Raw genomic sequence first — 19614 nt, 5'->3', positions numbered from 1 at the left:
ATACTGTAGACTATCATTTCATAAAAATTTATTTGCCATTTATTATTGTTATTTCGTTTATACACATTGATTAATACCATAAAATTCCAAAAAAAAAAGAGAGCAAAAAATGGAAAATACATAAGTGAATTCAATTAAAACCCGTAGAAAATGAAAAAGATGAGAGAGATGAGAAGAAGAGACGGTAGACATGCAGAGTCCACTTGAATCGCTCGTAGTTCTGAAACAATGGACATTTCGAAATCAGGACGTTTCAAAACCGTAGTTCTAGAACGTCCCTTGATCAGACACCCTTTATCCCGGGTCCCCTTTTCTAGTGTGGTCTCTAAAAGAACTTTCCCACGGTCTCTCACTCTAATGCATCAATTAATTCATAAGAATTCTGATTTCTGTTTTTGCTTTTTTGATTCACAAGTGACGTTATGCATCTTCTGGACACTCAAAATATAAACTGTGTTTCATGCCTGAATGTGTGGTCGGAGCATTTCGAGACTCGTGTCGTCGTGCTTGTGAATAGAATTCCAGTTGTGGAGGTGATGAGGGCACTTCTTGAGAATCTGAAACATGGAAAAACACAGTAAGAACAATTTCGTGGGATGCAAATGTGCTCTATCGAACTTTTTTCTAGAAAAAGAAAAACAAGCTAACTTTAGAAGTATGTAACTCAATGAGCTTTAGACAAAGTTCAAAATTGTTTTATTATTTTTAAAGTTCAAACCTAGAACTACATTTTTGTAGTTGACAACTTTTTGATAACTTTTAAAAGTTTTGAGATATAATCGTTTGAAGATGGGTATGCTGAGAGCTCGCGTACAGTAGAAGAGGCTATCTTTAAAGGCGAATATCTCAAAAGCGTAAAGAGCTATCAAAAAGATGTCCACTAAAAAAATGAAGAACGAGGTTGGGACTATAACATATCAAAAAAATGTGTTAAAAAGATAACTTATGATGTTGTGACAGAGTAGGCTACTTCATGCTTAAAATGACAATCCTGGGACTACAGTAGGCTAGCGGGTTCGAAGCCAACTATAAAGTTCTGGTTAAATTAGGCATTTTTGTTTAAAATAACATGTTTTGATTAAAAATGATTATTGAAAATACTCTAAATTTGGATTTTTCGGCTTGAAAGTTATTTCAATTAAAAAAATCTTAATTTGGAAAAGTGTTCGAATTTCTTTTCCCTAAATCTAACAATTTCGACCAGACGTTTCGAAACCAAGACATTTGGCAATTATGATGTTTCGACATAAAACATGAAAAAAGCCACGTTAGGGACTAGTTTCATAAGATTGTGTGGCCTAGAAATCCAACTTATTCTTATAAACAAACCAGTCCTCCCGTTTTTACGACATTAGGAAAGTTAGGTCCTAGTTTAGGAGGTTTAGAAACCGAGACACTTGGCAACTTTGACGTTTCAAAACTTTCCAGAAAAGTCTCATTTTTAGGGACTTTTTTTTACGTTTAGCGTCGTAATGACTTGGTTTCGAAACGTACCTTTTCAAAATGTCTAATTTTTTAATGTCTCGGTTTCAAAACATCCAAATTCCGATAGAGCGCATTTTCCACCCTTTTCCATCATTTTTCTTTTCACCCCATGCCCCTTGTAACGGACAGAAAACAAGCAAAAAGTGAGAAAGTGCAAAACAGAAAAAAAGGAAAAAAAAGCAACCATCTTCATCTTCTCCGTCGACTTCTTCTGGATCCATCTCATCGTCTTCATCATCTTCTGAATATCCACGTGTCATTCCGGAGCCTGAAATGGTGAAAGTGCAAGAGCAAGCAGAGAAAAATCCAGCATTCCAAGTGGAAAGACACAGAAAGAGAAGCAAAAAAAGAGAGAGAGAGACTAAAACTACAAATTAGAGAAACTGAAATCGCTCACCTTCTGGAATAAGATTCGAGTGGGTGAAGTGGTTGTGAGAGATTTCTGAAAATGTTTAAATTAATTTTACAGCTTAGCAGAGGGATGCTTACGATTGAGTGTAACTTGTGCATGATGAATTCCATTATCATTCTTGGCGACACATCGATAGACTCCGAAATGGGAAGATTGGACATTTCGGATTTCGAGGATGTGGACACTGTGGTATTGGCCAGACACGGTGTGCGTCTGAAAATGGAATATACCGTAAAAACTGTATTAGAGCGATATGTCGCTCTATTTTTCAACCGCCTCTCAGAAAAATTTTATGGTTTCAGAAACTCATTACAGTTGAACGGAAAAAACTTTTTTGAAAGTTCTATTTGTTGATCTAGAGGTTACAATTCACGCTGCTTCTAATCAGAACCAAGAAAATACACTGGGATAATCACATTCTTGAATTCTGAGTATAGAAGGGTGCCGTTATGATACAGGTGCCGTTCTAATACAGTTTTTACGGTAGTTTGAGATTTACAATCTTGTCAAATTTCGGCCTGGGTTCAAGAAAAGGTACCTACTTTTTTACCAAATACTTAAAAGAATTGTTCGAAGTTTTCATTGAAAATCCAATTTCTTGACGAAAACCGCTAGCTTTCAAAGACTGCACTGGTTTTCCAGATTGCGGAATTTGTCCGAGTTTTTACAATATTATAGAACAAACCTAGAGGTTCACTTTTCTAATGTACAACTTTTCTGTACGAGACCTTCCAGAAAAGTTGCAGTCCGTCAATTTATACCGGTCCAAGATCTCACTAACAAGGGAATAACCCTGAGTGATATGCGAGATTCTCAATGATGTTTTCCATACTTGCAAACCGGGCCGTTAATGTGCCGCGGGCCGGAAAAAAGTGCCAAAAAACACGAAAATGGCTAAAAAAGCCATTCTAGCCCGGTCCGCAGCACATTAACGAATAGCCATCCGGCCCGTAGTAGGTCACGGACATAGAACTCGTCGAGATCTACATTTTGGTATATTTTTCAGCTCATAATATTCATTTTGACGCGAGTTACAAGCCGGCCCGGTTTGCAAGTGTTTTCACGTAAGATGGGCTTTACCGAGACAAAAACATCACTATATGTTTCAGGTGCAACAAACTCGTTTCCAGCTAATTGCAAACATTTTATATTTTTTCAAAATTTTTTTGGTCGAGTCACTTTGAGACAATGTAACTTTGTTCATTTTGAAGGGTTTCATAAAATTCAAAGTGTTATGAAAACGTGAAGATGTAGGCTACAAAAATAGTAATTGGACCAATTTACCAAAACTGAAACCTGGAAAGATACGAGTCATAATGTAAAAATTGACAGTACTCATTAAATCAGAAAGTGATCATTTTCGAAAAAAAAGGTGTTTCGGCTATTCATGCCCATTCGATTTCCCGTGTTGAGTGAGGTACAGGGTACATCTTCAAATATTTCATACTTGCAAACCGGTCCGAAACAGGCCGGCTCGTAACTCGCTTCAAACTCAATATTATGAGCTGAAAAATATACCAAAATGTAGATCTCAACGAGTTCTATGTTTATGATATAATACGGGTCGGATGGCTATTCGTTATTGTGCCACGGGCCGGGAAAAAGTGCCAAAAAACGCGAAAACTACCAAAAAAGCCATTCTAGCCCGGCCCGTGGCACAATAACGAATAGCCATTCGACCCGTATTATATCATAAACATAGAACTCGTTGAGATGTACATTTTGGTATATTTTTCAGCTGATAATATTGAGTTTGAAATGAGTTACGCGCCGGCCCGTGTCGGCCCGTTTCGGCCCGGTTTGCAAGTGTGAAATATATGACTTACCTTTCATTTTAGAGACTTACTTTCAATTTTTCAAGTTTTAAAGTCATTCCTCAAACTTTTGAATGAGAACTTTTGTTTTTATTCAAAATGAGTCTTTTTTTATAGGTATGAAATTTCAAATATCTTCAATTTTGTGAATTTTCGTATCAAGCCAATGACAAATCTCTGTCTCCATCGTTATCAACTTTCTCCTTATAACTCACCATCGCCACATTATTACTCTCATAAATCGGTTCTCCATCCTTCTCCCATCCCATTTCTGGTCTCGGCCACGCCTCCGTAGTGCACACCATCCTGGCCATTGATCCAACACTTGCTTGAACTGTTTCAGATTGGGCTTGAACCAATGGAGCGACTGAAATATATATACATAGTTTCTTCCCCCTACATTATTTTCTAACACTTCTTTTTTTTTGTCAATTTGAATTTCATGAATAAAATTTGTTTGGAGAAGACGAGGGGGGCGACAAACACTTCTTCTCTCTTCTTTTTTCTTCTGAAGTTTCTCTTTTTCACGGATAAAATGATGAGTATGTGCTCGGTGAAAATTGGAAAAACGGAGAAAGGAGATCTCCTGAAATAGAAAGAGAGAAAAAATAAACAAGTTGTTACGAAAGTAAGTGAAAAAAGTAGAGGAAGTGACCATGAGTCAGTTGGAAACTTGAACTGAAGAGATTTCTAAATTTCATCAGAGTCAATATACAATTTCAAAATCAGAGCCACCCGGTTTCGAAATAGAATTGATGTCGCTAGAGAATTCAGAATCATGAAAATAGGTTGCCGTGATTAACTGTTGTATCACGGGCAGTTCTTAAACGGATAGTTCTGAATTGGGCAGTTTTTAAACGGATAGTTTTAAAACAGATCATTACTAAGCGGAAAGTTTTAAAACTGGTAGTTCTTGAACGGATAATTCTAACGATGGAACAAACGGTTCTAAAACGGATAATTTCGAAACATACCGTTTTTAGACTGGTTGTTCTATAAAAGACCATTTCTAAGTGGATAGTTCTGAAACGGTTAGTTCTTGGACGGATAGTTTTAACGATAGATCGGGCGGTGCTTAAACGGATAGATCTGAAACAGACGGTTCTTAAGCCAATAGTTCTGAATTGAGCGGTTCTTAAACGGATAGTTCTAACGATGACCCGAACGGTGCTTAAATGAATAGTTTTGAAACAAAAGGTTCTAAAACGGATAATTTTGAAACAGACGGTTTTAAAAGATCGTTCCTAAATGAGCAGTTCAAAAACAGGTAGTTCTGAAACAGGCGTCTTCTAATGTTCTTGAGAGGTATGTGTGTAAATTTATCCTGTTTCATATCAATCTCCATATCCCTAACCGCTCCTCTCCAACTCACATGTAACCAGCAACTTGACAGTCCATGACTCATCCGGAGGTATTCCATTACTTGCAACACACACATATTCACTCATATGTTTACGGGATACTTTGGTCAGGTGGAGGACTGGTCCGTGGAAGACACTTGCTGAAAAAGAGTTTAGATTTGATTACAAGCGTTTGAGGAACATACATTTTCAAAGTAAAAATTTTTGACGCGCCACTCTATTCGGCACTTGTCTTCAATGATTTATATCTCAAAAACCATGATTGTTACCAAAAAATTGTCAACTACAAAAATGAAGCTCGTATCAAGTTCTCTATTTTTGTAGTTGATAACTTTTTGATAACTTTTCAAGATTTTGAGATATGTACCCTCAAAATAGCAACTGAAATAAAGAAAAATAATAAACTTTGCAAGCTTGCCTGAGTACTTAAAAATTGTCTGAGCTATTTGAAATTGTAATTGTTGTGAAGATCAAACTCAAACCTTCTTTGTTGCAGCTAAAAAATTGTTCTAGCTGTTTTAACTTTTGAGATACGCGCCTTTAAAGATAGCAAGCAAGATGCTAGGGATGGTGAAGGCGGGAGGCGCAGAGAAGCTAGATTGTCTGGCTTCTTTGCGCCCTCTCACTCTTTAGTTGCTATTTTTAAAGACGCAAATCTCAAAATCTAGAAGCGCAATTTCAATTTTTGAGTCTTTATAGCAGAGTTATCTATTTCTATCACTTAGGACAGAAACAGACTTGCGGATCTGTAAAGGAAAGACAACTTACAACACAAAGACGGTTTTTACTCGCGTGCTTTATCAAAAGCAAGAACTAAACTTTATCAATGAGTTCAATCTTATGAAGGCTTGAGTTTCATGATGTGGATTAGGTTTTACGGTTGCCACGCGAATATTCATTTCCTTTGGCTTCTGTGATTCCATGGGGTTTCGAGAATGTAGAACTTCGGCGAAGCCACTGCAGACTTTTTTGCAGGATTCCTCAACATCCGCTCTCCATTTCACCCCTGCCTTCACTTATATCATATATTGTTTCCCTCCTCCTCATGCTCTCCATATAACTACTTGTACAAACACATTGCCTAATAATAAGAATCAAATGCGCGAGAAGAGTGTGCTAATTGAGTGGATAAAAGATGACATAGCTAGCTGACCTCATCTGAGTACTCCTCCAAAATGAGTAATGGGATTGAGCATATGGTATGGGAAAATGGGAGAGAAAGAGAGAGCTCATGCGAGATGAAGAAGATGGAATGAAGAAGTCAGAATAACTGAGAGAGAAGTAATTAGATGTTCGTTTATTCAGAAGAAGTGAAAAGAAATGGAAAATGCTCTTATAATAATAATTTCGTTAATGTATGTAGCAAGGAAACGCCTAGTTTACCACTTGTTTGTCACGGATTATTATTAGAGGAATGAAGAAAATTAGTCGGAATGACATAAAGAATGTTCGGAGCCTGGCGTGCCTGCGGCGCGAAATCCCGCCAATATTGTTAACCAAATTTTGCATACTACCCGGCGCGTAACTCGCTTGAAACGCAATGTTATGAGCTGAAAAGTATACCAAAATGTAGATCGCGGCGAGTTCCATATCTGTAGCCTACTATGGGTCGGTTGGCGGATCGGTAAGGGGCTGAGTGCCGGGCTAGAATGATTTTTCGTTTTTTGGCACCTTATCCCTGCCCACGGTACTTTAACGACTAGCCCGTAGGATGTCACTCACATAGAACTCGCCGAGATCTACATTTTGGTATATTTTTCAGCTCATAATATTGAGTTTGAAGCGAGTTACGCTCCGGCCCCTTTTGCAAGTACGGTGATTATAAACCTACGATTTCCCAAACTATAGCCACATGGCCAGGAAAAAAAGTGTCAAAACCGATTTCCTGCGCTAGAAAAACACAAAAAAAACTAACGAAACTTGAATTTTTAGTTCGAAAAACGTTCAGAATTCCAAGGTGAACAGTGCTGGCCGAACTTTTCCATTTTGGGTTTTTAGGCCAGTCGTTGCAAGCGCAAAGTTCTACTTAACATTCAACTGAGTTGGAGTGACCTAAAACCCCAAAATCAAACAAGTTCGGCCAGCACTGACCACCTTGGAAATTTAGGATTGTTCGGATTGAAAGTTTGCGTTTTGGGAATATCCCCTATTAAAGGAGGACTGTTCGTTTTTTGTTTTATTTTTCTCGATATAAATTGAAAAAGACGGCCACGCGGAAAAACTCTTCCATCAAAGCTCATTTCGAAGCAGGAGAACGGGAATTGTGGCGTTTAGGCGATTCTAAGCAAATTTAAGTCAATGATTGAAGTTTTTTAGAGTCACTTGAAGTATCGAAACCTGCAATAAGACTATGACTTTAGTCCTCCTTTAATCCCTGTAGACACTGTATTCTTACATCACCTACAGTATCTCAATCTCCCGCACCATCTACCCGCATCTCATTGTCTCTTTGTCCTTACATAATGCTCCAATGATTCCAATTGCGCAATCATCCCCCCCCCCTCTCAAACAGGTATCCCCCCTTTGATATTCCGTGTTTTTTGTGAAGCTTCCCCCCTCTTCAAATCGCAGCTGTTATTCCTCACACCCCCGTTCATTCTTCTCTTTCTTTTTCGACTGTCTCCATATGCTTCCAACATCAAAAGCGGAAATATTGTTGCTCTTTTCTTCTTAACCCTTTCGGCACTTATAATTGTCTGCCTAATTACTCGAGGACGACGACCTCCTAATCAAGTGAGAGAAATAGTATGAGCACAGACAAATGATTTGATTATCTTTACTATTATCCAGGGGAGTTTTGTTGCAAAAAGTTTCCAAGGGACAAGTAGGTCAAATATGTTTCTGGACCATCAGAAAGAATCTTGCTCCCAGAGCACCAGAAATTTGTAAAGTTGTGGTGAGAACCGCCGCAAAGAATATCAAATAACCTCTCTCCCAAAAGGACAACAACACAAACCTCCGAATCCAGTCGCACCGTTGTATCGGATTATTTGACGATCCTGACGTCTCCAGATGACTGTTGGAGTCGGATTTCCGTCGGCTTTGCATGTCAGACTCACGTTGTTCCCTTCACGAACTTCAACGGCCGCTGGCGTGCTGCGAGAAACGATTGGTGGGACTGAAAATGGGGAAAATCAAAAGATGAATTTTTCATATGGGCACGTCATGCTTCTCACAACCGCGCTCTACCGAAACCGAAGAAAATAGTGTACGAAATTGAGAGACTCGGTGAAAGAAAGTTATTTTCAAGTGCGTTTCGGTGGAGCGCAGTTGATACTTCCAAACTTTTCTATATTGCACATGAAAAATAATCAGATGAGCGAGTGGCCTAGAAAACCAAATCTTCGGAAAACTAGTCCCCAAGGCACAAGACTGACTTTCGTTGGTTTTTTTTGCAAAACTTGACAATGTTTGCAGGTAAAACAAGACATGAGATATCAAGGACTAATCTTGTAAAAATTTGGTTTCCTAGGTCATGGGATTTCGGGAAAACTAGTCCCTCAAATTTTTAGTTCTAAAATTTTAATTAAAATCAGTTACTTTCTGAAAAACACAAAAATCTTTGCGTTTTTTGAAATTTCGGTTTTCTAGGCTATAAATTTTCGAATGAATCTGTTCTTTACCGTGAAATCCAAAGGACTAGAATTTGAAAAATCTGGTTTTCTAGGTCACTCTGGTGCTTCAAGAAGGCAGGGACTAGATTTCCAGTAGCTAAGTTTTCTAGGCCACTAACCTAACCGTCTCGTTCTAAGCCAAAACCTGTGGACTAGTTTTCCCATTTTTTGGGTTTTTAGGCCACTGATTTCCTTGTGAAACTAGTCCCCCAACATCCACATCATCTGGTCCCTTCTCTTTCAAAATCTATTTCTCTTCTTCTATTTACCTTTTGTTGTTTCATTGAAAAGTATCGAATTTCTGGGGTCCCAAAATCTTCAACCACCTTAAAACTTCATAAGTAAACACCCTCATTACCCATTGTTTTCATTTTCTTCAAAAGGTAATTCGAATTCCCTTCCGAAACGACATAATTACCTAATTCCCTCCCTTTAATTACTTCCATTTTGTTTCCGTTTTGACCAGAAGGTGTTCCACCTCCCGCTGACTTTTCATGACTTTTCCTCACAAAAAGAGCAAAAAAGGGAAAAAGGAAGAAGTCTCATTTGCATACAAATCTATTTTTCCCCTTTCCCATCCGCACTTTATCTATGGGAAAGCAAAAGGATTAGGGATTGGGAAGAAGAAGAAGCAAAAGGAATGAGAAAGAACGAACTCATTTAAATCTTAATACTTCTTTATACTATAGCAAACCTTTCACATCGAGCTCCCCGGTTGAGAGAATTATTGGCTCCGTGTTGATCTGGCAGGAGTAGTTGCCGCGGTCGGATTCCTGAAAATATAACTTTTTGGGTAAAATGCGGTTGCGATTCTGAGGATTGCGCTCGACCGAAACCGAAGAAAATTGTGTGCGAAATTGAGAGACGCAGAGAAAAAGAGACAGTTTTCAAAGGGGATTTCGGTGGAGCGCAGTTGTTTGAATTGCTCCTACCTAATAGGTAACAGGCGGATGAAATTCTGTGGAGCGCGCTCTACTGAAACTAAGAAACCAGAACCAAAATCGGAGGAATTTCGATGGAGCGCCGTTGTAAAAACCATACCGCGGTAATAGCCTGACATGATTGTTACAAATGCGCTCTATCGAAATCGCTCAAAATTTGAATGGAGGTCGAATAGACGCAGAAAAAAGAGGATTTCGGTAGAGCGAGCTTGCAAGTCTTAAAAACGAAAATTAAAGCAAACGCGCTCTATCGAAATACCATTATCTTACTTTCCTTTCCATTGGAGCGCGATTGTTGCAAACCCTGAGATACTTATTTTTTGATCGCAATCAAAATAGCTCTGTTTTTTTCTAGCCATTAAACTTTGTTAGGATTTTAACTTGCTAAGAAACTGGTGGCCTAAAAATTTCAAGATCAAAATTTCTAGGCCATGTCTTGAAAACATGTCTAGAAGTGACTACAAATTCCTTTTCAAACAAAAATATTTGTTCCCCCTGTCCAGTGGAGTGTTCACTACAAACTACGCACCTGAACATTCTTAATCGTCAACACCCATTCGTTATGAAGATCGCCAATCCTCGGCTTCAATTCGTACTTATCCCTCCGCCGAAACACTTTCTCGTCGAAAGAGAGCAGCCGTGGTGGTGAGTCCGCTTTGATGAATGCTACCTATAATGGATCGGTTTTCGGTGAGAAGACATGGCAAATGAGGTGCCCTTGACACTTGCCATATGACTTCCAAGATCATTCACGATACATGTGAAATCCACGTCTTGTCCGAGAAGAGCCACTGCACTCGACATTGATGGCTGCTGGATTGTCGGAGGCGCGCCGCGGGAGCATGCTGAAAATATCCCTACGTATAGATACTGTTATGGTCTAATAGTATATGTTAGCCAGTAACCAGATTATCCTTCCATTTGTTATTGTTTTAGAATGGTCAACACAACAAAAAAGTTGAGATCTCATAACCCAACCGGTTATGAGATTAGAGATTTGGAACAAAAATGACCGTTAAAGCAGTTTTTTTATAACAGTGAGTAGTATAGTTCTATGTTGCCAAGATAGAGAGAGCGCAGAGAAGCCAGACACTCTAGCTTCTCTGCGTCTCTCACCCTCTCCTTCTCGCCTCTTCTTGCATCTTGGTTGTTACCTTTAAAGGCTCATAACTCAAAAGCTAGAACAACTAGAAAAAAGTTGTCAACTACAAAAATAAAGAACTAGGCTTGATCTATAAAATAATTTTAAATTTGATTAGATATGATTTTTATTTCCGGCAATACAACCTCTCAAAATTGGTTAATTTTCAAAAAGTCGAATTTTTAGAGCTGAAAGTTGGAGCACTCAAAACTTGAAATTATATTTATCGAGATTCTGCAAAATTAGCTAACTTGAAACTTAATAAGCAAAATAGTCTACAAGAAAAAAACGCAGAGAAGCCAGACACTCTAGCTTCTCTGCGCTCTCTCGTTTTTTGCTTTCGAGCCGGCGAGTCTAAGTTTCACTATTAGGTGGCAATCTTTAAAAGCGCGTATCTCAAAAACTATAAGAGCTATCAAAAAGTTGTCTACTGCAAAAATGAAGATTAAGAATTGTTCTATAATAATCTTTTTTAACTGGACTATTTACGCCTAAAACTAAAATCGAGACAAGCGGACAAAGTTGGAAAGTGAAATAGATCGCATTTGCAGAACAACTATTAAGGTATTATACTTTGAAAGCCAATACCTTGGTGTTCTCATAAATATCAATTCTTTATTGTTGTTTTTCCTTATAACTCTCCCACGTCTTCTCAAGACATTGAATCATTCATCATCGTTTAGCGCAGGCCGGTGTCATCTATCTTTTGAGACTCTTATTTTTACGGGACAACAACTTTTGACAAAAATTCTAATCGACATTTGAAGTTTTTATTTTTAAATTTTTGCATAGACCCGACTAACCATCAAAAAGGTGACACAGAATCGTTGGCAGTACTAAAATAGACGAAGAAGACGTCGGAGAGGCTCCATCGATGAGCATGATGTCAAAGAATGACAACTTTTTGGGGAAGGGATTGAGCAAAAGGGGATGACTATACTCGTTACGGACTCATTGTTAACTAATAACTCGTCTCTCCGCTGGGAATACTTTCTCTCCGAAATTTGATTTCGTCTTTTCCCGAAACTCAACTCACCCTGCTTAAAAACTAACAATACGCCGCAAAGAAGTGCGAATAGATACATTCGAGTATATGTGAAGTCGTTTTCGAAAAGAGGGGGGACTCCTTCTGAAGGTAGGTGCTCCCTCGGAGAGGGGGCGGAGTCAATAGGAGAGACGGGCGGTCCGTAGTGCTTTCTCTCTGTCGAAAAAAGAGAAAAGAAGACACAGATGGAGTCAGGGGAGAGAAGGGGGAGGGAAGAAGACACACTCATTTTATTCCTGTTTTCCGGTTCGACACACTAAGAGAAATTGAGAAATTGAGAAGATTGGGGCGAAAGAAGGACACAAAAATAGAAAAAAGAAGGTGAGGGGTGTCACTGGTTTTTTGTAAGGATGAGTAAGCTTCCTGTTTTGTTTTTTTTTAATACTTTGCAATTATAATCGCGTTGAAAAAAAACTTGTGGGATTATTTCAAGACGGAGAAATGCAAAAGATTCTGGAAAATGGTTTCACTTTAAAAAGGAGATTATGAGGTGGTAGATCATTCCAGAATTTTCAATTTTCAGAACTGCTGTTTTCAGAATTGCCAATTATTAAATAAGGAACATACAGTTCTGGGCAAAAGTTTGTAAATTTTGGCTGGTTTCAGTTGAAAAATAGCAACTTTGAGATGATCTCATGGTATTCCTGATTGACACAAAAAAAATTTTGTGTGAACTATACAGATCAAAAGCAGAGCTTTGTTTTTGAAGTTGACAACTTTTTTGTACGAGCACTCCTTAGAGAGTTATGGTCATTTGAAAGGGACAGCTCAAAGATCACACTACTAAAATGGGACGGGAGACTACTTTGTCGATATGTAACTTGCTAGGGAGTGCCCGTACAAAAAAGTTGTCAAGTACAAAAATGAAGCTCCACCTTTGTATATCTAACTCCACTGCACTGTAAACCGTTATGCGTTAAACTAAAATTTATTACCATGATAATATGCTTATAGGAGTTGAGAGGCACAAATGTGAAAGGGGAAACAAGAGGATATCAAAAGGGGTAGCAAGACAAGTTAACAGCAGACGCTACAGTATTTCAACCATAGGAGAAGCAAGATCCATTCCAGTAGGGTTGAGCAATGTAGAGGGGGGAATCAATTCCACACCAAAAACATGAAAAAAGTAGGAAGAGAAAGAAACGATGCTCTCTTCCCGTCGTTTTCTCTGATTACATCAAAACAGTTGTCACCACTGAAATCGAAAGGCGAGGTTGGGATATTAAACAATCTGAAAGAAAAATACATGTTTAAAGATGTAAATCAGCTGGGAAACGAAAAATTATTTTGATTTGGGTTTTATTCTGTCCTTCATGTCAGGTACAAGTAATAATTCGTAAAATTTCTTGAATAACATGGTAGTATTTGGGGTGTCGCGAACTTTCATTGCACGAAAATTTGAATTGGTTATGGTGCGTCCAAAATTGCTACAACGACGAATCTACGGCGGCCAAAGTTGATTTGTAGGTTTGTTGGGTTTGCAAATCTACAAATCAACTTTGGCAACCGCAGATTTGTCGTTGTAGCAACTTTGGACGCACCATTACACTTACTTGTAATCGATTTGATACCATTGTGGCCGTTTTGTTGGATCGAATTCCTCCGTTTCCAATTGATCAATTATTAGATCTGTATCCAGATCATAGTCAGGAGTTACACTAAAATGAATTGTTTCCAAGTTATGATATGCTTCACTTTTCATCCATTTTCTAATGAGTAGGTTAATCTCCGCTTCCGTGATAAAAAGATCTCGACAATCAATGTTTCGACCCGTAAATTTTGACAAAAGACTTGCGCCAAAGTGTCCAGGATTCGATAATTGAATATTGCTGATTTCGAGTATTTTCGATGAATCACACAATTGCCCAATAACGGATGGTTGAATCATTAAAGTACTCAAATTCGGATACTGGCTCAGAAAAGAATCCAAATCGTTCAGTTTTAATGATTTTCCTGTTAGTAATATCTTATCCACTTTCTCATATATTGGAACTTTGTCAGTGAATGTGTTGATATGCACTTCCAGTCCACATGGTTTTGTATACCGGAATAATGATTTGACATGCTCATATAATGACCTGGTAAGTGCTCGGTCAGACTTCAAAACTCGTATCAAACAAATCTGATTTAATTTGTTACGTACCGTTTCAAATCTGAAAAAGTCACTTCAATTCTTAGTCAGCTATTTCAAAAAGGATAAATACTCTAACTTACGTTCCAAGTGCAGTAAAATCTTCTCCTATCTTCAATTTCTCTGGTTTCGTTCCACTCAGCCATGGATTCTCCTCAAAAAATTCGAGTATCGTTTCAACCCGTTTCCCCTCTTCTTGGACTGCAATACGCGTTTCGTCAGGGTAGACACAATACCATATCTTGGGTACTCTACGTTTTGCTTGAATCACACAATGCTTCATTCGTTTCGAGCAAAGTGACAGTACAAACATTTCGCAATAATTCATAGATTCAAAAATTGTTTTTTGGACTACATACGGAAAGTGTAGGAGTGGTATAGGCATTCTGGAAATGAGGAAATAAAAAGATTGCAAGCAAATGAGAAAGAGAAAAATGGTAAACGGGGGGAATTGTGTTATTGATTCGAGTGCTGGGATACAGATGTACGTCTGCGCAAGCAACGAAAGGAACGGTACCCTGGAAATCAATAATTGTTATGAGAGACCTAGCAGTATTCGCCATATGTTTCCAGTAAGATTTCAAAAAGAACGAGGGAACCGGCGTGAATTGAAACTCCACAAAAGACCTAATAAGCTGAAGAACTATAGTATCCTACAAAGCGGATTCCTCAAAAAATAACAATAAGTTTGTTGTGTATCTTGTTACAAAAACTTGAAATAAGCTTGAAAGTAACTTGTTTAAAATCCTATTATGCTTAAAATCCATCTTCTTTCAGAAGTCAGTTATAATTTGGGAAGAATTTGGAACTTTTTTGATCCGGGTGCTCTAATGGGCAGTAACCAAACCGATAGACTCTGCAGTTAAAGGGTCCAGATTCTCAATTTTTACCCAAGGGCGGACACCATGGTATTTCATTATAACTTTTGAGTTAATAATCTGTTGTACCCTACAACTTTCTCCTCTTTAAATACTGCTCCTGTTGCTCTATTGGTTTCATCTTTGTGCAAAAAAGATTGATAGCACAAGATCTTCAGGGAGTATCCGTCCAAAAAAGTTGACAACTACAAAAATGAAGTTCTACCTTTGATCTGTATAGTCCATATAAAATTTACTTTGTGGGACAATCAGTTTCCTCTTAAAGTTGGTGTTTTTCAACTGAAAACAGCTTAAATTTGTAAACTTTTGACCTGCACTGTAAAGCTTTATTGGTTGATCTTGAAAAATCCTTGAGTTAAAGAAAACATTTAAATAAAATTAAACTTGAATTTAAATCCATGAGTAGAATTCACAGCAGCCAGTTGTTGTATGCTTTTGAATAAATAAAAATACCCTAAAACGGTGCACCCAGTAGCAAAAGTTTGAAGCATAATACCTCAACTCACTTAAAAAAATACAACTGTTTTTTAAATTAAACATATATTCTATGAATATCAAACTACTATATTTTATCAGTTGACAACTTTTCGACATCTCTTTTGGGAATCAAGATATCCCGCTTTGAACAAACACCACCTGGTGCACGACAGGTTTTAAGGTAGATAAAAAATGAAAGAAAATATGAGATCATATAAAAGAAATAGTTTGATATTTATTGCCTCGTTAATCGAACCCTCCATTGGCTGGTATCCAATTTGAAAACGTGGTCAAAACCTTTGCTAGAAAGCATGAAAATACTCTCTTTGGTATCCACAGCCTTCCATAACGGGTTTCCATAATTTTTAATAGCTTGCCTCAATTTCCAAGAATCGTTATCGAATATAAACGTTTCCAAAACTGGTGACTGGATGAGAATCTGAAAGTCATATTTTGTTGGGAGTTTTCTGCCAAAATGGTTTTCATCATAACTTTATAATTTTTAGTCGGATCAGCGAGATTTTTATACCATTCGAAAGCTCTCGTTTTTCTCTATCGATATGTACTAATTTAAAGTTATCTTGAAAAATGAAGTTTAAATGACGATTGGACAATTTTTGAGACTTGGTCCGAAGGGAGTTTCTTATCAAAATGGTTTTCATCATAACTTTATCACTTTTGGTTGGATCAGCGAGATTCTAAAAGCTACAATTCCCGTTCCTCTGACTCAAAATGAGTTTTCGTGGAATAGCTTTTTCGCACGGCCGTGTAGCCCTCTCGGACAAATCGCAAGAAAATAAGAAAAAAACTACGAGAATCAAAAATCTTGTCCGAGAGGACTACACGGTAGTGCTGAAAAACTTTTTTTTAAAACGTAAATCAAAACTACAAGTCATCGAACACCAAGTTTTACTAAGGCTCATTTTGAGTCAGAAGAAAAGGAATTGTGGCGTTTAAAGCGATTTTTAGCATAACATGCTCCATTTATCAAAGTTTACAGTACCTCTAGAAACTTGATGACCGTGGTGGCCGGTACACACCAACGCCAAGTTTTGGTATGGAGGGATAGCCCACGGCAATTCAGGAGCTGCTCAATAGGGAACACTTCATCGAGATCCAGATGAAGTGTAAGCATTTTGGATTCCTTGCATTCAATCATTTCACTCAATTTCTTCAGTCTTTTTCTCATTTCTTCCAGGGATGTCTCATCAGTTTTTGTATTCTTGTATTCTCTCATATGAATACAAATGTTTTCTGATTGGATCCACGGAAGAATTACAGCTTCTTCCGTTGAGTTCTCCGTGTGAAACTCAATTCTATCCGTCTTGATTTTGAAGTCCAAGCGCTCCAGAATCCCTCGAAGACGTTGCATTTTGTCAGCATCCACACAAATATAAAGTGACTCTAAGTGGAGTTTTGGGTTATTGAAAACGACTGAAATATCATGCAACGCCAATTCGAAATGATTGGAATTCGGTACGGAAACTTCCTTCCGTTGAGCAGATTTCACTTGACAACCACCTTCTTTCCCTTGTCGATAAATGACGTCAGTGAAGTCATAATTGATTTCAGAGTGCTCTTTTCCCGACTTAAAGCTCAATCTTCTCAATTTGGGATCCATCGATTCGATGCAAGTTCGAAGTCGAGGACTTACTTTGTGCATCATTATTCTGAAATTGGTAATTATAGACTGAATTAGAGAACATTGAAAAAAGTTACCTTTCAATAGGCTTCAAGGTTTCGAATATTGGCTTGAGGATCTCCATGGGTAGGTCATGAATAGTCCGGAGTGTTGGATCACGGCTGAAAAAAAACGGTTGTTAAAAGAAATAAACTGATTTTCCCATACAGTACAGGTCAAACGGTGACTTTGCCAATTTTCAGTTGAAATTGCCCAGCTTTGAGAGTGTGTCATGGTAATACAAATTGTCCCACACACCAATTTTTTTATGGCTCAAACAGACCAAGAATAGAACTCCATTTTTGTAGTTGACAACTTTTTTGTACGAGCACTCCCTGGCAAGTTACACATCGACAAAGTAATTTCTCCCTCAAAACGACCATTTTCAATGCAAAATAGAGTGATTTTTAGCTGTCCACTTAAAATGACCGTGTCGAAATCAAAAATATTCAAAATTTTTGGATTTTTTTGGAAAAACTCTAGTTTTTGACTGAATGTTCGGAATTCAATCAAAGATTGAATATGTATGGTAATTTAAGCACTTTTTTCCAGAAATTTCAAAAAATTTGAAAATTTCTGTCAAAAAATAGGCGCACATTTTTGGATTCGGGCCGGCCCGCTTTTAGAAAAGTCCGATGAATGACGAAATTGCGAAGTATGCTTGTAAATTTGAGGTCGACACTTCAAATATTGACTCAAACTTCAGGCTCCGCCTCCGAAAAACATTTTTCCCCCAAACTGTTCATACAGGTCACTATACTTATATCTGAGGAAAAATTTCTGAGGAAAAGTTTTTCACATTTCAGTTCTCTTTCGGGGGTGGAGCCTGAAATTCAAATAACAATTTCAAAATTGTTCACTGCAAAGTTCTAAACAGAATATTTTGAATTTTAATTTCTCCTTCTTATGAAAATGTAACCAACCTCCCATCAAACTCCATGTCCATTTCACCCCTCGCAAATCTCATATACCAGAATTCGTAGTCAATGTACTCCATCAAACCATCTCCAATCCTCTTACACATGTTCTTGTATCCATCGAATGGCGGAATTTTTCCAAGTGCTTCGTAAGCTATCAGTTGGCGGAGAGCAATCGGATCGTTCGCAAATGCTTCCACCATGTTGGGCTGGAATTTTTTAAATGAGAAGTGTGCACGAGGAGCTGGAGAATCGAAAATGGAAAATTGAGAGAGAGAAAAAAGGACGAGAAAATATCGATTTGTGAGGGAACCCTTGATTGTCCGTAGTGTTTGAAGAGTCCTGTTGGAGGCCTGTGACGTCCTAGTCAACCGCACGCAGTCATTTCTTGGCACTGTGCCAACTGTAGAGAGTCAGAGTGTCGTATGCTGAGATAAGTGTCATACTGAAAGACGGGTCGGCTCGTAACTCGCTTATTACGCAATCTTAGTGGCTAAAAATTATACCAAAATGTAGATCTCGGCGAGTTCTACAGTAGCGAGCATAAGTGAGTACCCCTAGGTACTTTTATGTGTAACTCAGCTGAATCATGTCCGTTTTGCCTAAACTTTTTTTTGAAAGGAAGCCAAAATATTCAGCAATACGAATATAGGTTTTTTGAAAAACTTCCATCACTGATTTTTTCGATAATCGATTTTTCCTGATCTTGATTTGAAAATCCGAAAAAAAACTTTTTATTTTTCTCTTGGAGTTATTGAGTTTTTGATGTCAAAATGATGGAACATGTTCAAATAAACAAAAAATTATGTTGAATTGGCTTCTCAACTCCTGAGCATCGTGCTAGAGCTCCAGAAGTAAAAAGTAGTGTCCTCGGAAAAATCTTCATAACTCATCAAAAAATCATCCAGATCAGTCGAAACATGCACCAAAAGACGTGTCTTGTGTATTTCTACAAGCCAACATCAAAAAATTACAGATTAAGAAAAAATAATTTTTCTAATTTTTTTCACTACAAATTTTTTTAAATTAATATTTTTCTCAATTTCTGGTATTTTCTGACTACAACACGAACAAGGAACACATAAATGTGTTTTATCATGTGTGATAAAGCATCTTGCATGCAGTTTTTGAAAGTTATGTTTGTTTTTCATCCAGGAAATACCAGAAATTGAGAAAAATTAGGAATTTAAAAAATTTGTAGTGAAAAAAATTAGAAAAATTATTTTTTCTTAATCTGTAATTTTTTGATGTTGGCTCGTAGAAATACACAAGACACGTCTTTTGGTGCATGTTTCGACTAATCTGGATGATTTTTTGATGAGTTATGAAGATTTTTCCGAGGACACTACTTTTGACTTCTGGAGCTCTAGCACGATGCTCAGGAGTTGAGAAGCCAATTCAACATAATTTTTTGTTTATTTGAACATGTTCCATCATTTTGACATCAAAAACTCAATAACTCCAAGAGAAAAATAAAAAGTATTTTTTTCGGATTTTCAAATCAAGATCAGGAAAAATCGATTATCGAAAAAATCAGTGATGGAAGTTTTTTTAAAAACCTATATTCGTATTGCTGAATATTTTGGCTTCTATTCAAAAAAAAGTTTAGGCAAAACGGACATGATTCAGCTGAGTTATACATAAAAGTACCTAGGGGTACTCACTTATGCTCGCTACTGTATGTTTGTGATCTACTACGGGTCAGGTGGTTAATTTC

At 37.6% G+C, this 19614-nt stretch overlaps 3 protein-coding genes across 3 annotated transcripts; all 3 read right to left on the bottom strand.

Moving 5' to 3' along the window:
* Window positions 1–420: 420 nt before the first annotated feature.
* On the bottom strand, window positions 421–10431 carry GCK72_000530 (uncharacterized protein; the record flags this gene model as incomplete). The annotated part of the gene is made up of 10 exons (XM_053722546.1): window positions 421–557; window positions 1670–1753; window positions 1883–1927; window positions 1975–2110; window positions 3927–4078; window positions 5084–5212; window positions 8029–8190; window positions 9381–9459; window positions 10157–10297; window positions 10357–10431. 10 exons carry the CDS (start codon window positions 10429–10431, stop codon window positions 421–423), a joined length of 1140 nt encoding a protein of 379 aa, XP_053591191.1.
* A 2931-nt stretch (window positions 10432–13362) lies between these two features.
* Window positions 13363–14257, bottom strand: GCK72_000529 (uncharacterized protein; the record flags this gene model as incomplete). Its single annotated transcript, XM_003109228.2, has 2 exons — window positions 13363–13966; window positions 14028–14257. 2 exons carry the CDS (start codon window positions 14255–14257, stop codon window positions 13363–13365), a joined length of 834 nt encoding a protein of 277 aa, XP_003109276.2.
* Window positions 14258–15534: 1277 nt separating this feature from the next.
* GCK72_000528 (uncharacterized protein) lies at window positions 15535–18100 on the bottom strand (the record flags this gene model as incomplete). Its single annotated transcript, XM_053722545.1, has 4 exons — window positions 15535–15738; window positions 16303–16969; window positions 17019–17102; window positions 17904–18100. 4 exons carry the CDS (start codon window positions 18098–18100, stop codon window positions 15535–15537), a joined length of 1152 nt encoding a protein of 383 aa, XP_053591190.1.
* Window positions 18101–19614: the final 1514 nt, after the last annotated feature.

This window comes from Caenorhabditis remanei, chromosome I (genome assembly GCF_010183535.1).
Source record: "Caenorhabditis remanei strain PX506 chromosome I, whole genome shotgun sequence".
NCBI classification, from domain to species: Eukaryota; Metazoa; Nematoda; class Chromadorea; order Rhabditida; family Rhabditidae; genus Caenorhabditis; species Caenorhabditis remanei.
The sequence above is the reverse complement of the archived record's forward strand: the minus strand, read 5'-3'. Positions and strand labels throughout refer to the sequence as shown.